This window comes from Indicator indicator, chromosome 20, assembly GCF_027791375.1.
Source record: "Indicator indicator isolate 239-I01 chromosome 20, UM_Iind_1.1, whole genome shotgun sequence".
Lineage (NCBI taxonomy): Eukaryota > Metazoa > Chordata > Aves > Piciformes > Indicatoridae > Indicator > Indicator indicator.
This window is the reverse complement of record NC_072029.1, coordinates 16316211-16342810: the sequence shown is the minus strand read 5'-3', so window position 1 is coordinate 16342810 and position 26600 is coordinate 16316211. Positions and strand designations below refer to the sequence as shown.

The window sequence follows — 26600 nt, the reverse complement described above, 5'->3', positions numbered from 1 at the left end:
CTGTGGATACACAACACTAAAGCTGTGTTGGCTCTGTATGCCTATACCATGAAGCATCCAAATCCTCCCAGGGAGGGCATCACAGGATCTGCAGTGGCAGATCAGCCACATGCCTGTACCTGGAATTAGCTGAGATCTCGAAGGACCTGTACTGACTACACCCAGATGGACCTGAGCCAGCCTGTGCGGAATGACCTGGTGATTTTAACTGTGCAGGGGAGAAGAAGGCAGAACTTACCAGCACAGGCACAGTGCCACCCCAAAGCAGTTAAACTGCCCTGGCTGCAGACAATATGGTAGTGTCTGCATGGCTCTGTGCCTGAGCTAATAACCCTGTCAGACATCAGCTCATGTTGCACAAAGTCAGCTCCAGTTTCTCTGTGCCCATGACCAGGACCAGCAATTCACAGGGATCTGAGAGCTCTTTTCTCTACATACACATCTAGAGACTTTGCCCTTTTGAAAAAACTAACAGAAGCTTGATTACAGAAGAATTACTTCATCTGATTTGAAAGAGTGGTGAATTGCTTCAAATTGAAGGTCCTTACAAATATACTTTCACAGAACCTTATTTAAGCTCCCATGAGGCATGTAACAAAGTGCTGTTTAGAATGTGGATGACTGGTTTGGAGGGTATTTACCAGCAGTATATGAAAAATAAGTTTAAAAGTGAAAAAATAAGAGAGTTTTAACTATGGGGCACTAACTGCCAGCAATATCATGATTAGCAGCTGTTACTTCAACATAACTCCACTGTAAGACTAGATTGATGTATGTATGAAAAAGATAAGTGGAGTTTTTTTGCACTTATTCTACTTGTGATTCATTATGGAAGGGATGAAGAAATTATGTAGACATAATTTATCTGCTCCATCCCTCTTCTACATAGCAAAAAGGAGAGCCAACTAATACTCCATCCAGCACATGCTTTGTCTTGAAGGAACACAGGAGCAAGTAGTCAAGGGTCAGATATCAGTTAGGACTTTGTTCCAAGCAGACTGCTGCCAATTTTTTCCCCTCATATTAATAAAGGAAAATTCTAAAGCATTTTTATGTTTAGCAAGTCTATCTGATCCTGAAAACCATGTTAGATAATTTATAAATAATGAATGTTTTGAGGAACAGAGCAGTCACTACTCTTGACCATAGTTTTATCAAAGCTATCACAGCTTTACTTTTAATCTCACTTGCAATAACCACAGCTTTAAGATGTAGCAAGTGAAATTCTAACTGAATATAGAGAAGGAAGAACAAAACCCAGTGAAAGCGGTTACACGTTGGAAGAGGAACCCAGAGAAGCTGGGAAATCTCTACCCTTGAAGGCTTACAAAACTTGACTGACAAGGTGCTGAGCAACCTGATATAGCCATGAAGCTAGTTCTGCTTTGATCAGTAGAGTAGTTGATCTCCAGATATTCCTCTGACCCAGGAACTAGACAGATCGTAAAACTGGACTAACACTAAAGGTATAATGAAAAGAGATTTTCAAACAGTACCACTGAACTGGCACCAGATTCTGATTGTGTCAGGATACCTGAACAAGAATGAATTATGAAGTTCATTCAAGCCTGAAACAAAGCCCTGAATGCTTTGACTTTCCTCAATCTTTCATTTATGTTTTTCATGGTGCCAGGAACTTTGTGCACAGCATTCTGCCAAGTAATTTCCCTTCTTCCCAAAATACTAAACCAGCTTTTTGTCATAATGTTTGCCACAGCACATTGTCCTACAACTCCAGTGTCCCTGGCAATCAGAGAAGTGCTGTTACACACACAAATAGGATAGGCAGTGGCTACCTTTAAATATGCTCCACCATATGTAAGCATTTCAGCTTGCCTTTTAGAAGATTTAAAGGAGTCATACTAATATGACAGCTTAGTATCAGCTGGGATTCCAGATGATTACCTGGTCTAGCTGCTTCTGGACCATACTTTGCTGCTCAGTAACATGTTTCAGCTGTTCTGCATCTTCTTCTGGGAACTCCCGGCCAGCTTTCTTGGCTGTACGCTGTTTTGCTGAGAGTGCCTTTTTTGACTTCCTGTGGGCTCCAATCTGCTCCTCCAGATACTTCTGTTGCATTTGAAGAAGTTGTTGTGTTTCTTGCAGCCATTCTTCATATTGCTTTCTTTGTGAATCATCTAGAGAGAAGGGAAATTAATGATGATATCAGCTTGTCATTCTGGGGGTAGGCTCTTCTCCTGCTTTTTAGAGATTAAGTTTAACAACCAGGTTCCTCCCTTATTTTAAGAAACCATTGGTAAGTTCAGCCAAATTTGACAGTGGGTGTCCTATCCCAGGAGATATTAAGCTCTTGGAGTGATGTGAGAAAAGGAGAAAAAGATCCAAATTAATGCCTTTATTGAGAGAATGCAGTTTTAACATAGTCCCTTCATTTCAAGAAACATGAGCCCACTGTGTACTCTCCTCTGACACAGAAGAGGGGACATGGAAGAACTCTGGAAGTACTCAGGTGGAAGCAAAGAGATTAGGGAGTAAGAACAGAAAATTTACAGGAACCAGAGCCTCATTTATTGTGGTGTTTACAGAAGAGTTTTGTACATGCAGAACCCATTTTTGTTACTACTTCCAAGGAAAAAGAAAACTATAAACCTCCATTAAATATCCATGACATAAAGATAGATACTGTTTTTGTAAAAATAATTTTATGCCAGTCTTGTGCACAGGACCTTCAGCAGCAGTGCCTTCTCCTCCTCACAAACAAATGCACTCTCATCTAGACTGTAACTGAGACATTACTCTTAACAAATGAGAAATGCTCATCTGCTCTGAGCAGTTCACTGCTCTCAGATGTTTTTCTTGAGGCAAAACAATCATGTCTATTAACATTTGATCTACACTAAGCCCAGAAGGCAAGAGAGAAGGTTTGGTGATGGTATCATTTGTCTCTTGATTGCACTGTGGCAATGAGCTGGGTAACCAAGAACATGGCATGGATCCTCCTTGTAATGAAAGTCTGTTAAATAAGGATACCTACACAACAGTAGGATTTCACTACTATCATGTTCTCCTTGGGTTCCAAACTCTACCACCTTTTACTTTAACAGTTATTGTGGTAGCAACAGCCACCAATTCTTAACAGCTCAACAATATCCATTCAGAGAGCTAGCTACAGTTCAGAGGGGTGACTGATCTTTCAACAAATTCTGGACAACTAATCACACAACTGGAAAGGATGAGTGAGTGAAAATGATGGAGGGGAACTGCAGACGGGAGTGATGTGAAAGTGCAAAAGGGAACACTGAAATACGAACAAGTTCCAGCTAAAAATAATTACTGCTGAAAAGAGAAACAGATTTTGTCAAGTGCTCAGAACCACCATCACCTCAGCCAGAGAATGCCACCGCTGGGTGCCATGTCAAATCTGACCAGAACATAGTATCACAAGGCTGAGTGCTGCTACTCCAGTTTCTGGTAAATTTGAAGGTGTTTACTTCTGTTTCTTACTCATAAATACCAAATTTTTGTAGACAAACACTTTTTTATAACGTGGCCTTTCTCTCCTAACATATGCTCAGTTTTAATTTCTGCTAATAAATCTTTCTCATCAGAGAGACTGGGATTTACAATTGACCTAGGGCAACTAGAAACAAGGAATGTAAAATACTAGTGTAATATATCTCTGCTTTCAACAGTTGTAGTTCCCAGCCACTCCTGCTTAACTAATGCCTGGAAAGCTTTTATTGGTATTTGTTAAAAGACAATGATGCTGCACAGAATTTTTTGTTTCTGGGATAAAAATGGGCTCATCAGGACAGAGAGTTGTTCCCACTGAGCTCAGACTATTACAACACAACCAAAGACCAGGTTTTTGACAGAGTACCATTCTTACACAAATCCAAATAATGCTAATTTTCCATTTGTTCTATTTCCCTTTTTCCTTTCGGTGTTTCTTGGAGGACAGCTTCTAGAAAAATGCTAATAGCATTTACTAGGCACGGCTATACTGGTAATGATGAAATGACTCAATCTTAAAAGGATGACTTTTTGAGAAACAGGATTAATTTATGGATAATTTATTTTAAAAACACCAGAACTGTTGAAGGAAACAACAACATATAATAAATTATTACATCTGTACTTACTGACAAAACCAGGACCAAAACTGGGGGGATTAGGTCTAGAAATCTGAGGTGTCAAACTTCCATCCTAGAAATTTCAGTAAAACATAGAGAAAAGGGTATTAAATCATGATATAATACACAACCCCCCAAACTAGTCATCATTATTAAACACTTTTGTTTAAACACCATATCAAGTCATAGTACCTGTGTAATGGCCTGCTGCATATGATTTTGACCTTCACTGCTCTGAGACCCTGGCACTGGCTGACCCATAAAAGGAAACCTATTGACATATAAACAGAAAGTGAAATTGTAACTTTTAAAACTTCTGGCATTTTAGGGAAGAGACAACACTTTGCAATACACCAAACTTACACCGGGGTGTCCAAACATTTTATAGACATTTCTTGAACTTGTCTACTAAGCTTTTGATGCTATGACACTTTGCCCTTGGTTGAAACTATTGCATTTTACACTTTTCAGAGAGATGAAGTACACATGATGTACTGTACTAAAATATACACAAAAAATATTTGTATTTGTATTTAGATATCATGTTTACCAGCACATTCAACTAGAGTTGGGTAATGTACCCCTCAGTAAGCCATGTATTATCATGTAACAGCAAAGTGTATGTTCAGAAGGAAAAAACATATTGGTTTGATGGGTCACATAAAAAGAAAAGGTGCCGACCCTTTCTGCCTCATTGGCTCCCTGCAGTCACGGTGAAGTCCGCACAGTTCATAGCTTCTTTTGTCCTCAGAACAGATTTAAAGAGAAGATGAAACTTCCATTACTTGGGACAAATCTTGCCATTAAATTATATGCTGCAACATGAAGTTTAATGGTTGCATGGCCATCAACACTTCAAACACAATGCGTGGAAGATGTGCCAGTGTGTAATTAGTACGTGGGGAAAAAAAGAAGTGTCAACAGTGAAGCCATGTTGACCAATGACATTACAACTCAAACACAAGCCTGACATGTTTTAAGACATCTTGTAGTTTCTACTGTCACGCTTGCCTCCTAAGGATAAAAGCAGTGGCAGTAGAAACTATAAACAGTATCCAAACACATCAGATGCGTTCCAGTTGGTCCATTAGCACGGACCTGACAAAAACCTCTTTTTCCACTTTTTCATTTCCTGCGTACAGTTTCCCTAGCTCTATCATTTCCTTTACATTTTGTAGCCCTTAAGAACAGTATCACGTGTTGCCTACCTGTTCATAACCATTGGCGGCATCCCCATGTTACTCTGCGCCATAACCTTATTGATCCCCTTCAGAGCTACCATTTTTGCTTTCATTATGGGATCAGTAATTGCATCAAAGTCTACAAAAGAAAAAGAGTAAAAGTGAATTACATAGCTCAGAATCGTAAGTTAATAACTGGAGCTGATCTGTTGAGATCTACGTCATGCATAAATCACCAGTAAAACAATATAACTGCACTACTATTGCATGTTACTTGAAATCTGTGGTTAATATGTAGTTTCATGTATTCTTTATATAATGTCCTTGATTTCAACCCCAACATATAAAGAAGAGCAGCCTGTGGACCAACAGATGAACAAATTCTATTTATAAGTTTAAGAATCAGGAAGAAGAGTTATTTCTGTGAGGTCAGTTGGCTCAACTGACACACCACCACTGATGTACTAAGAAAAGAGCTTTGCCTCTCTAATTAGCGGTGTCACTACAGGCAGAAAGGCACACATGGCCCACAGAGCATCTGAAAAGACCATAAACATGGTGAACTCTGCCTTTTTGCTCTCTCTCTCTCATTAGATGCCTCACATAGAGCAGGTTAAATAAGAGTATCAAAAAGCTGCAGTTGGAAGGGACCTCTAGACATGATCTTAGCCACCTGGGGTGGCTGCAGCATGTTCTAGCCACACTACAAATATGGAACTGTGACTTGGGGGCTACGTTGAATTTGTCTTTCAAACAAACATGGGCAGTGGAGTTACAACTAGCACGTTTCTCAACTTGTCATATTTCATTATGTTTATCATTCACTAAGTTATGGTGATGGTCTTGATCTGAATGCTCAAACTGCTTTTATACTGAACAGGAAATGGCAGTTTATCTTCAATGCTTTTAGCACATGCAAAATTGTTTGCAATGTTTCTGGGCTTTGCCTAGATTGTGAGTTTGGAATACAGCTCTCAACGATCTCTTTTCTTGAGACACACTAAGCACTGTGAAAAAATGTAATAAACCGACCATAAATAGAAAGTTGATCTATCAAATATCAAAAGGACAACTACTGCACTCTATCACTTCATTATGTTTACAAAGGATGTGTTTACTCCATATCACACTTTAAAACCTAAAGTATTACAAGTTTACACCACAGAGTTGATGCCAGAAAAATCAGCACTAATGCAAAATTACCTTCATGTTGGTCAAGTCAACAGAAGCCTTGCCACAGAATTCAGAATGCCACCTCAATGCTCAATTTCCATACTCCCATCCCATACACCAACTACTAAACAGTTTGGGGTTTTTTGTTATGCCACATTTAAACTCTACATTATCTACCTGCTTATTTCATTGCCACTGATTATTTATTTATTCCTGTATTTTTAAAAAGCTAACCAGAGCACAGACAAAGACATCCCCCACGTACCAATATTGGGGAAAAATGGCTCTGAACGTTGGCGAATCATGGCTTGCATCTGTCGTTGCTGCTGCTGCTCCTGTCTTTCCTGATCCAAAAGGTCCTGCAGAAGAAGTGGCTGTTCCTCCAGCAGAAGTGGTCGTTCTCGACTTTGTTGCTGAGCTAACGGTTGAGGAAGCATAATCTGTTGGGGTCCAGATACGCCACTAGGGCCAGGACGATTTGTGACAGCCACAGTTTGATTAGATGTCTGTCCTGGCCCAAAGTTATGATTAGATGACTGACCCTGAATGAATCCTGGATTTGGTGACCCTTGAGGAAAATTATGGTTCATTCGTGGAACCATAGTCAAATTTGAATTTAAAGTGTTTTCCAAGATCTGTCCAGCAGGTGTCATTAGTGTTTGTGGAATACCTGATGCATGGTTCATTTGTGTTGTTGGCAAAGATTGAGATGGAGATCCGAGAGTCCTTGCTTCAGCATTATCTGAGCTTTCATTAGCTAGCAAACTTGAGAGGACTGGTGTGGATCCAGAAATACTGCAAGAGCTTACTGCTCCTTGAAGAGGCAGAGGAGCAGATCCCTGAGCATCTGGACTAGGCACAGTTGTCTCTTGACCAGGAACCGCAGTATTTTTGTCAGGGAATTCTGAGTTAGCAGACTGTGAAGGAGCCTTTTCTCCATCCTTTACCTCCACCTCAGCAGCCTGTTGAGTACTTGTGGATTCAGCATTTCCATCACTTTTTTCATTTTCATTCTTCTTTTCCTCCTGAGTGTTTGGGGAAACTACTTCTGCTTTTATTTCATTTTCTGTAGCAGATTTCTTCTGTGGAGACTGGGTCTCAGGAAGAGAAATGGCTCTATCACCTTGTTCTTTCTGTTTTGGTTCTTCTGTCTTGCCCTGGATATCTAGTTTGTCATCAATGGGGACACTAAGATCTAGTTCTTCATTAAACATTCCTTTCTTATCCCCCACATCAAGGTCTGGGTCTGTGTATGCAATTATATCAAATTCCCCAGATCTCAGAAGATCATCAAGGTGAGGATCATTGGTTTCCAAATTATCTAGAGTATCCAGTTCATCTCCTTTTCCATCCTCTGTGTCAAGATTCAAATTTTCCAAATCCTCATCATCTAAATCTTTGACTTCGACTCCCTCAAGGTCTTTCACATCCAAATCTTTTACGGCAGGATCATCAGGATCAAGCTTTTCCTCTAGACCATCACTTGGCTGGTTGGGAATCTGTAAATTTGCAGATTCATCGTTTGGTGCAGATGTAGACAAAGATGGTCCTGGGAATGCATCAGCAACTGGTGGATGACTTAGAGAACGTATTACCAGTGCAGGTGGGTTGTCAGGATTTATTTGATCCTGTTGGGGTTGTGACATATGCTCCAAACCTGTAGGCATCTGCAACTGGTTAGGTATACCTTGAGAATTATGTCTCAGTGGTTCTGCTGGTCTTGGGCCTGGAAACTCCTGCCTGGGTATAAAGGCAGCATGTCGCTGATGTTGTGTTGCTGCATCCATAACATTTGCAGCAGAAGGGTTAAAAGGCAGCCTTGGCCTCCCATCAGGAGCTCTGTGACGTAATTCAATAAATGCCTGACCCAATATATTGTGCTGCTGAACTGGAATTCCTTGTGGAGGAAAATGCTGAGAAATCCCAGATGCATTATTTATTTGTGGATTGTTCACTGGCCGAGGCATATCAATCGACAGAGATCTTCTCAGCTGTGGTGGAACTCCAGGGCGTTGCATTGGCTGCTGAGGACCAAGGAAGCGTTCTTGACCTGATGGTGGACCATGGCCACCTCCTGGAAACCCATATCTAAAATAAAGTATGAAAGACTAAATAATCTTTTTTCCTTAGGACTGCCTAGTCTAGTGTGTTTGACTAAATAACTACTCACCAAAATGCTTTACATGATTCATTCATTAAGATATTTAAATAAATATTTTGACTAATTATGCTTACATTTAAATGAGCTTTATGACTACAATAAAGTAATTGCTTTAATTATGTTTAATAAACAACCTGTTTTCAATGCCAGTAATAATAATGGATAGATAACTCTTGACAGTAAGAAATATCATAGTAAATAAACTACACGTTAATGGAACTCAGTGTAAAAAATGCTTTTGTGTGGATTTAGAAATTATTGAAATGAATTCCACATATTGAAAATATTAATTCCTGAGATGACAAGGTATGTCAGTCTTGGTGTTCATTTTACTTCATGGCATTCCCTGTGCAAATGGCACAGATGGAAGCTGACATTTGGTGACATATTCATTGATAATGAAAACAAGAATATTACATTTATCTGTTAGTCAGACAGCAAAGCTAAAGCCAGACCTTTCCATTTACTAAAAAAAAAAAAAAAAAAAGAAAAAAAAGAAATGCTCCCTTTTCCATGCCCAAGGAGATCTTTCAGGTCACATAACTTTCACAAGAATGGTAATTTCTCCATTCTGATTTTGTTTTAATTCCCAATAAAAGACAGCATAAGCCAGGGTTAGTGTAAATACATTTTCTAGTACAGGCACAGGCAAGCTCACTGTACCTACTCACTTCAGGACCTACCTACTGTAGACAACAAATTATTTTTCATCAAAACCTCCCAGCTTTATATAACAATTTATGTAAATGTAAATGTAGAGCTACTCCTGTAATGTCCTGAGTTTAAGAGATTGAAGAGCTTACCTAAGACCATGAGGTCTCATTCCCATGGCATTCATATCACCTGGAAACTGGGGTCTATTGAACTGCCCATCAGCAGGAAATGGTCCCCGTTGATCTTTTGGGTAAACAGTGAACCTTGGCCCACCTGGAGGGACAACAGAGGATCTAATATTCCCAGGATATGGAGGAGGAGGGCGGTTAAAAATTTGATTCAAGTTGTCTTGCTGCCAATGCTGAAGAGGTGTTGCATGGGTAGGAGCTGCTGCATCCTGCAAGGCTTTTTCCTGACGAACTGCGTTCTTCTTCTGCTGCTGTTGCTGTAGAATAATTTCACGCAATTTCTGGCGCTGTTTAAAAAACAAAAATCATTGTGCTTGACACTGCAGTTGACATATTTTGAAGCGTTACACTTCCACTAGGTTAAACCTTTCGGAGAAAAGAAACTCTTCAATCACTACAGAAAAAAAACAATAAACTACTTTAATCACTTCAGAAATTAGAAGAGTGATCAAATGGTGCAAAATGCTGGTAAGAGAACTTAATCTCCAGACTTCTTGATAGAGTGTGAACCCCTTTCCCCATTTAACATAAAAGCAACATTCTTTGCCTTTTTCTATTGTAACAATGCAGGTCCTTTCACCACATGAAAAAGCACGTTCTGAGTAAGAAAAGTAATCAGACGTCTATACTGAAGAAAATTCAGCAAGAGGTTTATACCAAAGCTGCAGAATTTACTCTGAGTCTGTATGATAAATACTGCCAATTTTTCCACTAAATCCATTTCCCATCGCTCCTTCCAAACAAAAGACTGAACAGCTTTCCACAAATTCAATGTAATTCTGTTTCAGCAAGAGATGTTTCCTAAACATTCCCTGACAAAAACCTTGAGAGAATGTGCCTCAAGAAGAGCAGTGATCAATGGCAGGATTCACCTCAGCATGTCAGCCAACTGAGAAGTTGGATGTCTAGTCTGAGATCCTCACCTGTCACTGTCACAGTCACTGACAATCATTTCTATATTTCATCTATTATAGGGTAGAGTTAATTGTCCTCTCAAAGCTTTTTTTTTTTTTACCTCAAACTGTAGGTAAGAGCTATGACAGACCAATCATCTACATTTTCAGTGGTTTCAAAGATCACCTTTGCTCCTTAAAAACTACTGATCTTTCTATATTCTCTATATATTGTGGTTCTATCCAGGAGGACCAAATTAACACCCTAAGTGAATGAAGACAACTCTATGTTATAAAGCTATGTTTAACTGCAAGAAATTTCAAATATGAGCAAGAATGGGGGAAATTCTTCTACTTATGAAATTTTAATACCATCAGTAATTCTCACCTGTCTCAGCTTCTCAGTATCTGCTTGAGACATGTTCATGGTATTCTGTGTATCTGTTACTACTGTAGTAGGTGCTGGGCCAGGAACCTGTGAAACTTTGGGATACTGCTGTCCTTGAGAATTCATCGGAGAATTTCCAGATGTATTGAAGTTGCCCTCAGATCCAGGCCGTGGCTGTTCAGCAGCATCATGGGCCAGCTGACCAGCTCCAAAAGACTCTGGCTGAGGCCTTGGCGTCATTGGTGGCTGATCGTATGGGTCACGTGCTGGAGCAGCTGGACCATGACTAAATGAATCTGTTATTGCAGGTCCTGCAGGTCTGGGAGTTTGAGAACATGGATCTGATGGCCTGACAAAAGTTCCTTGAGATCTGTTCTGTGGTGCCTGCAGGAAAGGATCTCTATTTGGTATTAGTCCTGGTCTCGTCATTGCAGGTCTGTTAAAACTCTCTGGAATCCCTGGCCTTGGAGTTGCTGGTTGCTGAGAATAAGGATCACTGATAACTGGCCTTGGTGTTCCAGGAGGTTGGGCGTATGGATCAGAATGTCTCTGATTTGCTTGGGATTGAGCAAATAAATCTGCTGGCTGAGCAGGTCTTGGTGTTGGCGGTTGCTGCATATATGGATCAACTGAGGTGGGCCGAGGAGTTCCTGGAGGTTGGGCATAAGGATCAGCAACTGGCCGAGGAGTACCTGGAGGCTGGGAGTAAGGGTCCTGAGAAGCTGGCCTTGAAATGGGTCCAGACTGAGGGAAAGAATCACTCTGCTGTCGCACTATCCGGGGTGGATGGGCAAAAGTCTCCTTTATTGCAGGATGGGGAGTGAGTGGAGGCTGGCTGTATGGATCATTAGGCTGATTATGGGAAAAGGTGTCCACTGGCCGTGGTGTGAGAGCAGGCCTTTCGTAGGGATCAACAGCAACGCGCCTTGGTGTAGCTGGCATTGATGCATAAGGATCTTGTGGGGACTGGGGTGGGCGCATAGGAGTTTTAAAAGGTCCAGGGCTCCCATCAACAGGAGCAGGAGTAGGGGTCAATGGTGGCCGTGCATATGCATCAGCAGGAGCTACTCTCTGTCTCTGAAATGTATCAGTTCTAGGAGCTGGCTTAGTAAACAGATCACTGCTCCCAGCTGTCAAAGGAGCCTTCCCTGACTGTTCCATAACAATGGGTGATCTTGGGACCCCCAGTGGTTTGGAGAACTGCTCTGATACCATGACAGGCCTGGGTGTGTCTGGTGGCTTTGCATAGGGATCACTGCTACCTGGAGATGAAGAACATGAATCCCTGACTGGTGAAGGCCTGCTTCCTGATGGTTCGGTCACTTGAATGGGCCTAGCAATGGATGACTGTGGTGCACATGTATCTAATGGTGCAATGGTGTTTCTTCTAACAAAGTTTTGGTTAATGGGTGCTGGTCTAGGTGTTCCCACCATTTTAGCATATGGATCCATTGGAGAAGGAGGTCTTGTGTTTGTGGAACCTGGAGAAAACATTTGTTGTGACGGTGTTTGAGGAGTCTGAGACTGAGACAGTGAATCATGTACTGGGATTCGGGTTGGAGTAGGGGGTGGGGCTTGAGGTTTTAGGAACACATCATCTGAGGATGCTGATGTAGGGGTAGCAGGTAGCTGCTGCTTTGTAAATAGATCCTTATGGAATGTCTGTTGTGCAGGAGACATATTTCCATTGCCAGTCTGTGGTGTCAAGGGGCTCTGGATCCCACTGCTAGGTGTGTCTGAGCCAGACTGGTTCAGAAGCTGTTGTGAACCAAACTGCTGCTGCTGCTGTTGCTGCTGCTGTTGCTGCTGCTCATTTTTTACTTGTTCAAGCTTCTGTGTGGCTTCTATTTTGGCTTGCTGCTTACTTTTTTGCCGCATTTGCTGTTTTAAAATTATGAGGAAAACGATTACACTTGTTAAGTCCAGAGTATACAAACCCTTCCTGATGACTGAATCTATAATTAAAACCTTAGGACACATCAAAGATCAATTACAAATAACTGCAAATTGCGGGTTTTAAATGCAATGGGAGCAGAGGGTCTAGCTATTTGTAAAGTTCAATTACCTTGACGTGCACCTTGATTGCCTGGGAAGAAGCACTTCCCAGGCTGCCTAACGAGCAGCACTGCTTTCCAACCTCATATTCTGAAGAGGAAAGGTTACTGACAGCTGCAGCACTTGTGTGCGACAAATGGGCTCTGAGAGACAACCAGCCCAATTTGAAGCAGTAGTCTGCAGGACAAGGTTACTGCAATACAGACTATATTAAAAACAAACCACTAGCCAGCCATGCAGAGAAAGAATAACCTGCTTCCATAAGAGGTAGAATTTATGAGTTGAAGTTTTAAAACAAAGTTTTCTAAGACTTACAAGTAGCTTCTCTTGTGATAGCACCTATTTTCTCCTTACACAGAACAGCTGGCTTTATGCTTTCCCACAAAGAAAGGACAAAATCAATTCTATTACAACAGAGTCCAACAATGCAATAAGAAGCTGGAAGAAAAATAACAAAACACCCTAAATGCAACACACCTGTCTGAATTTCCATTCCTGCTCATGTTCTGATTCCCTCTGTTTTAATGGATCTTTAAAGAGGTCGGAGTCGATGCGTGAGCTGGGATCAATGCTATCCTGTTGCTGCTGCCTTTTCATGGAGTCATTTGACATCTGTACTTTATTGATGCGCAAAGCAGCTCTATTATCTCTGGCTTTTTGCTGGAAAAAGATTTTTTTTAAAAAGGAATTAGCTTAATTTTCTTCTGCTAAGTGGTAACACTGCACCTGTTGTTCCTACAAAATCTATCTTCAAATTATTTGCACAGCCTATTTTAATCACATGCATGCTTTTGAAAACTAAATTATGCACTTTAAAGGGAACTCCAAATCGGAAATACTTCATCTCTATAGAAATTCTGCATTTAAGATACACAGAAAAAACAAAGGAGTTATTTGCAGTAGAGGTTTTTTTGTATATGTTAAGACTGTCTGTTCAGGTGCTGTGCCAAGAATGCACAACCCCCACAGTTTACCTTTCACATCACATATTGGTGTGGTCTGCAATCTGAAGACATGAGCACAGCACATGATGTTTGGATCAATAAAGGCCACCAAGGCGGAGAACTTCAGTGACAAGAAAAATACAGTCTACTCCATTAAATAGCCTCTATAGATCACCATCTGTGTTAAGTTAGTAGTATAAACATAGGATATGGACTTATGGATCAGGAAAAATTGGATTGAAGAACAGCAATTGCTCTTCAATGAGGCATTTTACAGCCATACTGACACTTTAAAGCATCTAATGGAAGTTTCAAAGAGTCTGTTTTACCACCAATCTAGGATGTGATTCCTTTTCTGAATCAAACCCTCACATCTTCTTTTTCACAAATTTATTTCACAGTTGTCTAAGCAGGGGTTGCCTAGCAGAAAAGACTTTAATCCTCTCCCTCCAACAATGAAACAGTGGCATAAATGAGAGCACCAGTGTCACAGCAGCAGAATTAGTGTCATTTTCCCCTGTAAGTGAGGGGATTGTGCATACTAAGGAAAGTAAAACATGTACTATGAAAATTTACTAACACTCTTCTGAATTTCATTTTTAAGGTCGCCTTTACTTGTCCCCAGAGTGTAAGTCCCTCAAGGAGAGGTACCACAGACACTTCTTGTGTGTACAACGCCAGAACCAGGAGAGGTATCACAGATGCTTCTTGTGTACACAATGCCAGACCCAGGAGAAGTACCACAGAAGCTTTTTGTGTGCACAATGCCAGAAACACTACCAACACCTGAATGGGAAGAGTACATGGACTATAACTTCTGTCAGGAAATAACTGCTTCTTGCTGTGTAAACACTTGTGTGCATGCAGCCTCCTCCCAGACAGGTGGGAAGTAATTTTTACAGTTACATTTCAGATATCCATCAGGAGAATAGCACTGCATTTATTAAGAACAATAAAAAAGACAAAATCCAGTAACAGAAATAACTGTGAAGTGATAAACTCCTGGATATAAATCCACTTGTGTAAGAGGATAGTATCTTATAAATACTCTACAGAAGGAATCATCAAGATTAAATATGGCATGGACAAGAAGGTCCAAAGGTGCTGAAGCTATAGGCGTGAATAAAAAGCAGAAGAATGATGGTGTCTCAGTGATAAAATGAAGATAATAGAGAATTATTCTTTCAAGTGACATGGGGTTCAGAAAGATTAAGAATTCCACTTTTCACATTCAGTCTGGGGCAATGATTTATCCTCTAAAAGCTGTCACGGAGATAAGGGGATTTTTTAATTTGAACAGTAGGAGATTATGGTGATACTGCTAAGCTCTGAGCCATCAATACACCTGGGAATCAAGTTTGCTTACTAATGGGACCATACTAAAAAAGTGGAGGTGTGGAGAGGCTAAGATACTGAAAACATAACTGTGAAATCCACAGAATGTTCACTCAGCTGCTGTTGTGAAGAAACAAAGAGAAGATGAGAACCAGGAGAGAATAGAGAGGTGACAAAATTAAAGTACACTTTCTAAAAATGATTGTGATCCTGTGCAGAAAGGGACAGAACAAATGAGACTTGAGGTATGAAAAGGCAGTGGGAATCACAAATGGTCTCATATTAGCTAACATCTTCAGCTTGCACAATACTAATATAGTTTATTCCAAAGAACAGAGATACAAGTATTTGGAGTTAGAAGTGAAAATATCAAGTAGTTTTTGTGCTAGTCTTAGAACTGAATTTATCTTAAAAAAAAAAAAGAAATTAGAACCTTATAAATGAAATATTTGTTTGCTGAAAGCATGTAAATGCAGGTGGCAATTGTTCTTACCACATATGGAGCCCTCTCCTGTGAGCTTGCTTTCCTCCACAGTTTAGCAATCTGCTTCACTCTTGTAGCCCAGTCTGCAATCAGAAAAATGGCTTTGAAAAGTCTATTCTATATTTTTTCAAATGAAGATACATAAACTGCTAGAAAATATTTAATGTTATTCAATAAATTACTTACCTGGGAATTCCTCCTTCAGATTAGGGAAGTTGATATTTGTATAGAGAACAGGTGCTACTGTTGCCATTTCACCCAAAGCTTCTTCTTTTTCCCACTTCAGAGTGCTTCTTTGAGCGTTGGACATTGTATCGCCTTCCCCTTCCAAAGGTGGAGCAGAAGGTGCCCATGAGCTGTTAGGATCACTCACCATCGGATTGAATGCTGGATTCTTATCCCTGACGAATTAGAGAAGGGTTTTGTTTTACAGACAGATTGCTCTCAATACAAAAATCCCCACAATTAGCAAAGTGCTTGTTATGTTTGCTATTTCAGTCATGAACAGGCTGCAAGAATACAGAAGGTTTTGTAAGGGCTGGCAAGAACTATGGCACAGTATTAATAACAGCACCACCCTTTAAGTCATAAATGCTAAACACAAGACATTTTTTTATTTCTCATCTTGACTTACCTGGTATCAGTATAGGATTGCTGTGTAATGGGTGAGAAAGTGGCCAGTCCACCTCCAGCAGCCAAAGCTGTATGAGGAAGATGAGGGTTAGGGCCAATCAGGCCATTCATAAGGGGCACTCTTGGAAACACATTCTCTCCTGGAAAGAAGAAAGTTAAATTACAGTTTTAAAGGTGACTGCTTTTAAGGTAGAGGTAGAAGTTTTCAGTTAAAAAATGATGTCTCAGCTAATGAAAAACTGACTTCTTTACAATTTTATAGTACTGGCCTTACATGCTTTTAAACTTCAGATCAATTTACCCTCTTCCCTATAGCCTTAAGGGATTCTTTTATAGTGTATCATATACATGCACAGATTTTTTTGTTAATTGAAAAAATAAGGGTTTTTAAATAGATCTCCAGAACTTTTGTGGCAGTCTATGCTATGTTGTTGTGCTTTATATTGAGGTACATACTTAAAGGCTAATGATCTGCCATATTTATTATATCCAGACCCAGGAGTGGAGAAGGCTTTTTTCAGTCCTTACACAATTATCCTTAGCTACCTGAAGTAAACATCTCTTCTGAGACTTCTGAGCCAGGTACCAAAGTAAGCCTCATTATCTGCTAACTCCCTGATTTGTAACCAATGAAACATATAAATCTAGTCAAATGAGCATCAGCATTTTCTAATTAAATGTCCAGCCTAGCAGTACAAATGCAGAAAAATTTATTTGATTACAATATTACAAATGTGGCACAGGCAGATTCATCCCAGCAGATGGTATTTGCAGATGTTCCTAGACAGAATTAACACTGGCCTTGAATCCCTGTCACTTAAGTGCAACTACAACTGTTGTTCCAGTATTCCCCTAAAAGCATAGAAGTAGCTCAGGAATTAGACACGTCTGTAGGATGACACTGTATCATTCTCTCATGCTTTAGGAGGCTGTCTTCTAATCCATAGGTTACATACACTAGGAAGCTTGGATAAAAAAATCAAAATAATTCCAGAGAACACCTTTGTTATAGCTGCTAAATAGCACACAGAAGCTGCAAGGATCTGACAAACAAACAGCATGGATATTCAAGGCCTCTGGTTTGCACTGTAGGATCACACCTCTTTATGAGAACAGAGCATTAATTTTATTGGAATTGCTGAAATTTGATGCAGGCTTCCCTATTACTGAAGCATTTATCTCACAGAAACATGTGGATCACTACATCATAACTGAACCAAATTATAAATCTAAAACTGTAATTGTGAAAGTTCCCACAGGGAGAAGTTAAACAACTTCAATATTTGATATCTCTAAGATTATCTCCAAGTACTCAAGTAACTAGGAAACAGGCAATGGTATCTTTATTACCTTTTGTTTCAAATCACCTCATTATTTGCTTTAAACTCTCTCCTTTCTAAGACTTTTTGAAGTCTTTCCTTTTTATGGAAATTCATCCAAGCAAGAAACCAATCATTTTTCTTATTATTATTAATTAACTGGTGAAATCAATCTGCATACTACTTTTTGCAGTACCAGTACAACAAAACGGCCACTCTTTACAGGAGCTCACAGAAAATCCATTAGAGGTGATGTTTGATGAGAAAAGAGTGCGTTTAATTATGTTTATACACACTGCTAAAAACACCCAATAATGCTCCACTGGTAAGAACAACAAATAGAATCAATCTAGCCCTTGTTTTCAATAAAAGAGCAAGAATATGTTCTAGCAACTCATGATAACTTAGGCAGTAACAAAGAAAATAAATTATAATGTCCCAGCTACATTTAAAAATCACTTCACCTTCTCTCTGTATTTGGGCAGCTAATGTGTTGAACTGAATTCTTAAAGGAAATTAAGACTCAATAAGTCACTGTTACACAAACTGTTTCCTCACCCTTGAGGAGATACTCAAAAGTAATTAGAAGAGAACACATACTTTATTACAGACAAATTTGAGAACTATGAAAGTGTCAGTTATAATACAATCTCCAATATGTCAGAAGAATTTAAAATAACTGTCCTTTCCTAGTATCAATATTTACGTGCATGTTAATCACATAACTCCCTTCAGAACAATTTTAGAATAACATTTCATAAATTAACAAGAGCAGATTCCACCAGTTAACAATAGCAGAAAGTGAGGCATGTCCTAATTTCAGTACTTAAAAGATGCAGACCTCTCATGACCGTGCTGCAGGTTTTAAAATCAACAAAGGAACGTACCTTGACCGTGCAAAGGCATAAGCTGTGGTGGAGGCGGAGGTTGTGGCAAAGGAGCTGGCTGGGTGGTTGCTGGACTTAATACAGCTGTGAACAAATCTTCAACATCCTTTCCTCCTAGCTCTGCAAAAACGGTGTGTGTGAGTTGGCTGCATTGTTTATACATGATATTATTGTTCCTGTTTCAGCTGGGATAGAGTTAATTTTCCTCCTAGGAACCGATACAGTGCTGTGGTTTGGATTTAGTGTGAGAATAAGGGTGTAACACACTGCTGTTGTAGTTGTTGCTAAGAAGTGCTTTTCCTGAGTTAAGGATTTTTCGGTTTCCTACACTCTGCCAATGAGTGGGTTCACAAGAAGCTGGGAGGGAGCATGGCCAGGACATCCAACCCAAACCAGCCAAAGGGTCTCAGTATACGAACTGGGGGAAGCTGGCCAGGAGGGCCACATCAATGCTTGGCCATTGGTCACTGGGTGGATAGCAATTGTATTGTGCACCACTTCACTTTTCTTGGGTGTTATTTATCTTTCTTTTTGTTATATTCCTTGCCATTACTACTACCACTACTACTTAAACTGTTATTATTATTTTATTTTAATTATTAAACTGTTCTTATGTCAACCCATGAGTTTCAATTTTTTTTTCTAATTCTCCTCTCCACCCCATTGGCAAGAGGGAGGAGTGAATGAGAAGCTGTGTGATGTTTAATTGCTGGTTGGGGTTAAACCACAACAGTTTTATAAAAGACATCAATGATTAGAATACATACCTGGGATTTTGTACAGTTTGCCAAGAATAGCACCTGGACAAAGGAAAGACAGCGCAGAATAAGAGATCATGAAAAGAAGCATAAAAATTAATTCTGCAGCCAGGTCCAAATAGGTATGTTATAAAACACAGATTATTTGATAAAAAACGTGAAGATTTCTACACAAGTTTTCCAGAAGACCAAGATCAAGGACAAAAAAAAATTACCATCTGTGACCATTTTGTCTAGCTCTGGACTGAGGATTCCATCCAACTGTTCTTCACTCAGTGGCCGTGAAGTCTGGTTGACATTTGGCTGAGGCAGAGAAGAAGGATCATCAGAGATGGGACCAATATCCAATCCAGCTGAAGGAAGAAAGAATACTAAGTTAGACACAAACAGTTAAACTTATTGGTACAGAATAAAGCAAAAGAAAAAAAAAATCTTTTTTTTTCTTTTCCCCTAAAGCTGAGCTCTCAACTAAATCGAGACTTTCTAAAATTTGAAAGGTAAGGCCAAAAAAATTAGCAACAACATTAGAAAAAGTAAACCAAACAGCTTGCTATTTACATCCAGCTTACTGTATTGTCTGAGGAACATTAATTGAACAGAATGCAACTGGAAGAATGTGAAACAAGACTACTGAGTCCAGGTTCAACACGTTTTTGAGTGTACAGTCGTCAGTATATAGCCCCACTTATAACTATTTTTTGCCTTTTAAAGAACAGTCACACCAGCAGTCAATATAGTTCATCCTCACGTACCTTAAGTTTCACTCCAAATGTTTGTATAGTATCACATTAAATATCTACTGAAGTATAGTCAATATCAAACAAGTTACAGAAGCTTCTGTTTCAAAAATAACTAATGAAAATTCCAGACCAAGTGATTTGTTGGTGCTGAGAAAACATAATTTACTGCATAAATTTCCTCACATCCTAAGTCAATAAATCTCTCAAAAGAGAAAGATCTTAGGAAAAATCCCCCAAAACTTCACACTTCAGTATATAAAATATATTTCTGTATTAGATATTAAATAAAAACAAATTTAAAATAACAAAACATGCTGTTCTACTTATTGCCAACCTGTGTTTTACATAAAGTGATGAACCAGTATCCAGTGGAAACTAAAAGATTGATGCTGTTTTATTCATGCTTTAGTATACTCATATTGTTAAAATGTTTTTAATTTACAAAAGATACCACTACGATAAAAACTACACACTACTACTAGAAGTAATATTCTAATTGACAGTGGTAGCAAGAAAATGCATGGGTTTGTTTTGTGAAACACAAAAACTCAAGGTTTTTAAAAGCTGTAAGCAAAATTTTATGCAGTTAAATGTAGAGTGCAGAATTCATAGGTCGTGTTAGACTCAAACACCACAGAAAGAGTGGAAAATGAAGGCATGAATTAGTGACACAACAAAAAGGGAGTGCTAGTTTCTACACATGCAGTTCTCTCAGCTAGAACCACTAGGAAAGATGACTACTTCTAACCATGGATCATCCATTGTTTAGTTTCTTACCAAATGGGGAGGGTGAGTTCTCAACCTGGAAAGTGCATAAATCAAGACCTACAGGACCCAAACCAGATAAAATGGATGATTATAACACGAAAACAAAAAAAAAAAGAAAAGAAAAAAGCTGCATGCTGAAAAAAGCTACGCAGGTATGACAGACAACAGCAGCTACATTTTATTCTCTCTAAGCAGCAAAGCAAAGAGCCAAGTAAAATAATATGTTGAAAAGACTGGGGGTTTTTCTTTTTTTTAATTTTTGATAGAAGAGAACAAATTCCTCTCAAACCAAGGCATTCTTAAGACAGGAAAATTGTATCTGAAATCACCTGGAGCATAACCTATAGATACAACACAACAAATATATCTACAATTAAGAGGAAAAAGAAAGAAAACAAATACTGGAGAGACCTTATAAATATACATACCCGAATGATCTCCAGACTTTACCAAATCATCAGAAAGTATTCCAAGAATATCATCATCAGTATTTAGGACCTCGGAAAGATCGGCTAAAGGATCATCGGTGCTACCTGTATAAGATGCAACCAATTAAATCAATTAGTCATGGCATTTATACATGACTCTGCTGATGTACTACAGCTTGAGCTATAAACTCAAACACGTATCCACCAGGCTGCAAGAGCCTTTTACAGTGTGCTGCGGACTACAGGTCACTCTGGTCTGAAAGACTGCAATGCCATTTGGAGGTCCCTTCCAACCCCTAGCATTTTGTGATTCTGTCACTAGCATCCCCACCCATTCAGTACTGCAGCCACCTTCACATGCTTAGGTTGTTTAGTATTTTCTCCAGTACAGTAAACATAATAATGCCATCAGTCATATGGAAGAAAGACTGTATGACATAGGGAAAAAAAACCTCCAAAATCTAATGAGAACTTGCAACCTCTAAGACAGAGAGGTCTGTGAATATGGAAGTCAACAAGTAGGTTCTATAAAGAACACAGCTCACAGCAACTCAATAAGGAATATTATTTTTAAAAAAAGTAGTGATCAGTTATATCTCAAGACCACCATTACCTTTCCTAAGACTACAGAACAACCAGTTACTACACCTTGACAGATAATGAAAATGTAAGACTAAGAAGCAGTAGTAAGAGAAAAAAAAAATTAAGATGCTATTTTTAAGATTAGAGGAAATCCTGAATAAGTGAGAACAGCCAGAAGCAGAAAAATTTCATGTTTATTTATTGTCTAGGAAAAATTGGCCTGGGCCTACCAATAAATTATTTAATATTAAATAATAAATTCTAGATATGATTACCTTCTTGACATCCAATCCATTAGAGAGAAATTAATCCAAATGGCCCATCTGGTTTTATTAACTAGTTTTTTTAAAGGCCTATTACAGATGTGCAATATCTGAAGAAATTTGTTAGACAGATAAAAGTCGAGAAAAATATTGTTGAGGACAACTTCAGACTATCACGACTACATGAGCAATCACTGCCATACCAATGAAACATGATGAGCTGGCAAATACATATACAATTAAACAGAGGGAAGGGATTAATACAAATCACAGAACGTACAAAGTGGAAATAAATAAATGTGGACAGGTTGAAGAGTGACTAGGAAGTCAAAGAACAAAGAGATTTCACAAACATACTGGAATCTTTCCCGCTGTTAAAACCCAACTGCCCCAGGAAAGCATTTATAGCTTAATTCAGATGACTAGTGTCATGGATTTACTTATATCATGATTCTACTCTCCAAGCCACTGAGTTTTACAATGAATTAGAAAGTTCCTTCTGCTGTTTTTCAGAAGCAACCTTTTCCTTCCTACTATTACTGAAAGCCAAAGAGAACAATTTTTCTTCACTTAATTTTTATTCTTTATTTTTATCCTTTGTAATGCACACAAGACAATATCATCCTAATTAAATCATGCTTTATGTTTGCCATTCAACTAGGTCAGTGCAGATCAGTTTACATCTACATAAAGAATATGGCTCCTATTGATACCAGTAGAAGTATTAAAAAGCATTACTTTGTGGGTACAGTTATTTTGTGTATCTGATGAAAAGTGCTATGAAATGTAAGGTTTTAAACAGAACCTGGTTGGTTGGGTTTTGGCTTTGTTCTGTGTTTTGCTTTTGGGTTGCTTTTTTTGGTTGTGGTTTGTTGTTTCTGTTTGTTTGGGGGGTTTTTTGAGATACTTGCCTTCCTCCTGGCAACATGGTCTAATTATACAAGTAACTAACACTAGGCACTGCAGGATGATGTTAATGACTTCAGCTGGTTGGTAGGCAAAGGATTGACTTTAACCATTCCTTAACTTTCCTGAATTCCTACTTAAAGGCGGGTAGGCATCAGGGAGAAAAAAGCCCTTGGGAAGAAAGCACTAAGACTGTATTAGCAGCCTTTAGTTCTGTAGCATTTTATGCCACTGTGTTTTTCTCCCCAGCCTTTAGTAATGTGCTTGGGAACAGTCCCTAAAAATTCAACTTCTAATCTGAATATAATTATATTGTATAAGTAGCTAGAAAGAGCTCAAGTGGAAAGATATAACTGAAGAGTTTACAACCCGTGGCTACTAACTGGCCGTGAATAAATTCAGGCCTCAGACTAGAGGGCTCCTAACTATTAAGCAATCAGATTCTGTAATGGCCTTCTGATGAGATTAGTATGTTGGAAAAAAAGCTACCTGCTTTCAAAATGGAGCTTGTTAAGTCTACAAAAACACTGAGTATTGGTGACAGCAAAGGGAAAGACTCCATGATCCAGAAGTATCATATAAGACATCTAATGTAAAACATATTTTCATATCTTGCTTCTATTTTTTCCTCATTTTAATTCCATGTGTGCTAAATATTATCTTGGAAACAACTAAATCACTTTAGTCAGCTGCTTCAGATCAGAATCAATAGCTGGTTGACATCTGCTGCAAATAAATAGCTCGATACTGCTCAGTAATTTGACTCTTATAGAATGAAGATGAAAACTAAGACAAAGCAAAAAAGAAAATAATTTGCTTGTAATGCTGGATCTCTAAAAGAGCACAGTTCTGCTGCTATCTCATGATTCTTATTCCTCCAATATATTTACTACTTTTTTTTTTTTAGGTTGTAAATGACTAAAACTGCTTCTCCCAAAGCTGTAGCCACCCCAAGATGTTTAATCAGGCAGCAGAATATCTAGTTATAAAATGTCCCACAGCAGCCTGTGAATCAGTTGCACACAGACTCCTCTTCTTTTGTCTAGGAAGAATTTTGTTAGCATTCTCTGGGAACCCTACTTGAAGAGATGACTTTTCCAGAATCCCTAGAAAAAATACACTGAATTTAAGCTATTTCATCACACTACCAGAGCTTTCACAGAACACACTTCAGCAACTGGCCTCTTTTTCACCAGAGACAACCAGATCAAGAAACTCAGGAGAGAGATAGAGAGTCCTCAGATTACTCAGGATGCAACAGATCCCAATCACCACCTCTAGTATTATCCATGGACTGCCAAGAAGACCCTGGAGATCTGGTGCTGTTTTCCCAGCGGCATGCCTTTGCACTCTGCTCTAGCACTGTCTTGGAAACGATTTTGAGGGTTGTTCCCCTGCAGAACATACTTTGCAATGTGCCACCACATTGTAAAACCACACAAGTCTTGTAACTGAAAATAAAAACTGCAACCTCTTTGCCAGGCAGAAATCAAGACCAGGAGCTGAAAGCTCACTTCAGTTATAGTTACTAGAAATTAATAGTAAATAGAGGACACTACAAGCCCTTTCTGGCTGGTTCTGCCAATCCAAATCACTACTGCAATCCTGTCTAGAAAAAGCTTCAGCTACCCTTAAACCAAGCTCTAAGAGCAAATAGTCAGAGAATATGTCACAGAAACACAGTGTTAGCTCGTGAGCAGACTAAACCGGTCACTGTCCAGCCCCTATCAGTCCTGTGCACATGCTGAAAAGCGAAGTAGATGGTAGATAGGATAATGTCATTAGATGCTGGAGAGCTCTTTGGAAGGTGAACAAGTATACCCAACCCTCAATCCTGAGATTATACACATGGAGTTTCCAAGAGAAGAACATTTGCCTTGTGGAAAAGACCTATGCAGTTAAGCAAGAACTCTCACAGGAGTCATCAATTATTGTAAGAAACGGTACTGAGGGAAAATAATAGTCCTACAGCCTGCCAGTGCAGTGAATAAAGCAGCTCATGTTGTTCCTGCTCCAAAGCCAGGTCTGTATCAAAACAATGAAAATACCACAGCTGCTCTGGGACACTGTTGCAACCTCCAGCCCCTCTGTATTACCAGCCAGAAAGGAAGAGGGAACTGTTGCTAGCTCAGCATTTAGGCAACTTACCAGGCTCTCTACAACTCAAAATGAATCAATCTCTCTCACACATGTAGATGCTATTGTGAAAATATCTCCCACAAAGTTACAGTGAAAGAGTTAAGAAAAATTGCCCTGGAACTGGTTGATACTGGCAGATGACTTCACCCAATGGCACTCCAACTACAACAAATAGCTCCATCTGGACATAGTTTTGGCTGGAAATGTGAACAGTTGAGAGAAAATCGCTGAGAACATTCCTAAGGCTGTCCTTTGAGTATCTCACATATAACATGGGGAAGATAGTAGGTTATCCACCAAAACCATTGCAAGTGATTTACTTCTCAAGAACCACTTTGTTACATTTTAGTTTTGAATTAAAAGAATGGAAAATGACATTTTAACAACTTGGCTTATTCACAAAGAACAGTTTCTTTAAAAATTCCTTTAAAGCTTTAGAAAAATAGAACATTAACATCCAAGTTCATGAATTTCTAAGAGCTCATACTACCATAATACTTGACCATTAGTGCTTGAATCTTGCATTTGGATAGCCCAGCAAAGACTTCAAATCTCTGTTTCTCTGGCCTTGAAGGAATGTGGAGGTGAAAAAGCGTCTATGTGAGCACATCTGATTGCAGTGTTGGAACCAATTGAAACACTCCATGTGCTGTGGTTTCCCTTTCAGGGCAAGTTAACTTTTGCATTCCCTATTACTCACACTTTCAACTGTGTAACAATCAACGGTTAATTATAATGTAGCCTTTTGCATTTTATTCTCAGATTTCACTGAGTAACAGTCACAAAGAAGAGACCTTTCTTCAAATGACTCTCTGGACAGGACAGATTGTATCAGTGTGTATAAACATTTTCAGATGGAAAAGGAGTGAGGAAGAACTGAAACACTAACCATAAATAGTAAAAGTTTAAAAAAACCCCATAAACAACAGAATGGTAGACACCTGCAGCTAACAGCACATACTACAAGACAGAGCTAAAAATAATTTGGAGGGGACACCAAGACTTTAGCTTTCACTTGCTCCTTTGAGTGAAGCTGCCCTTTCAGCAGCACTTTACAGCCCTTCAGCTATTTGCAAAACTCTCAGCAGTAACTTCAGTAATGTTTTGCAATTGCAAAAGCAAAAGATTGCCTACAGGCTACAAACTGTACCTGGAAAGGGCACTCATGTTCAGAAAGGGCACAGTGAACCAAAAATTCCAAGGATACTGGCAAGCTAAAATAATCTAAAACACTAAAGAAAATACAAGAAAATACAAGAAAATACAAGAAACTACAATTCACTACACTGTATCTTTTAATTAGAGTATTTCTGTTGTCTTCCATAATGGATCTATATGTATTCTTACACACAATTAATTTTCATGGATTTTATAGACATGGCAGTTATAGTCATGGAGCCTCAGATTGACATTAAGTGCCAATTGTTGTGCCATCCACTGCTCTTTCTGAAACAGCTGGAGCCCTTGAGCTGAATATTACTGATTACCAACATAACTTAATGTCACAAGGACCAACAGACAGAATATTAAAACATGTATCAGATAAAAATTGCAAGGAAAGTGGAAAAGACCCAGTTGCAACAACTAATTCAAACTACTGAATTATCACTACCTTTAGCTTTGCATA

At 39.1% G+C, this 26600-nt stretch overlaps 1 protein-coding gene across 1 annotated transcript in view; it reads right to left on the bottom strand.

Annotated features, from left to right (window-relative positions):
• Positions 1-26600, bottom strand: part of KMT2C (lysine methyltransferase 2C) — a 185479-nt gene that overhangs the window by 19970 nt on the left and 138909 nt on the right. The window contains exons 27-42 of the mRNA XM_054390059.1: positions 21084-21188; positions 20665-20712; positions 19363-19500; positions 19157-19189; positions 18390-18509; positions 16185-16323; positions 15737-15951; positions 15560-15633; positions 13265-13447; positions 10733-12613; positions 9413-9738; positions 6714-8536; positions 5303-5414; positions 4287-4365; positions 4104-4167; positions 1906-2138 (exon numbers count right to left, since the gene is read on the bottom strand). Coding sequence (XP_054246034.1) covers positions 1906-2138; positions 4104-4167; positions 4287-4365; positions 5303-5414; positions 6714-8536; positions 9413-9738; positions 10733-12613; positions 13265-13447; positions 15560-15633; positions 15737-15951; positions 16185-16323; positions 18390-18509; positions 19157-19189; positions 19363-19500; positions 20665-20712; positions 21084-21188 — 5573 coding nt within the window. The remainder of the gene's footprint in view (positions 1-1905; positions 2139-4103; positions 4168-4286; positions 4366-5302; positions 5415-6713; positions 8537-9412; positions 9739-10732; positions 12614-13264; positions 13448-15559; positions 15634-15736; positions 15952-16184; positions 16324-18389; positions 18510-19156; positions 19190-19362; positions 19501-20664; positions 20713-21083; positions 21189-26600) is intronic.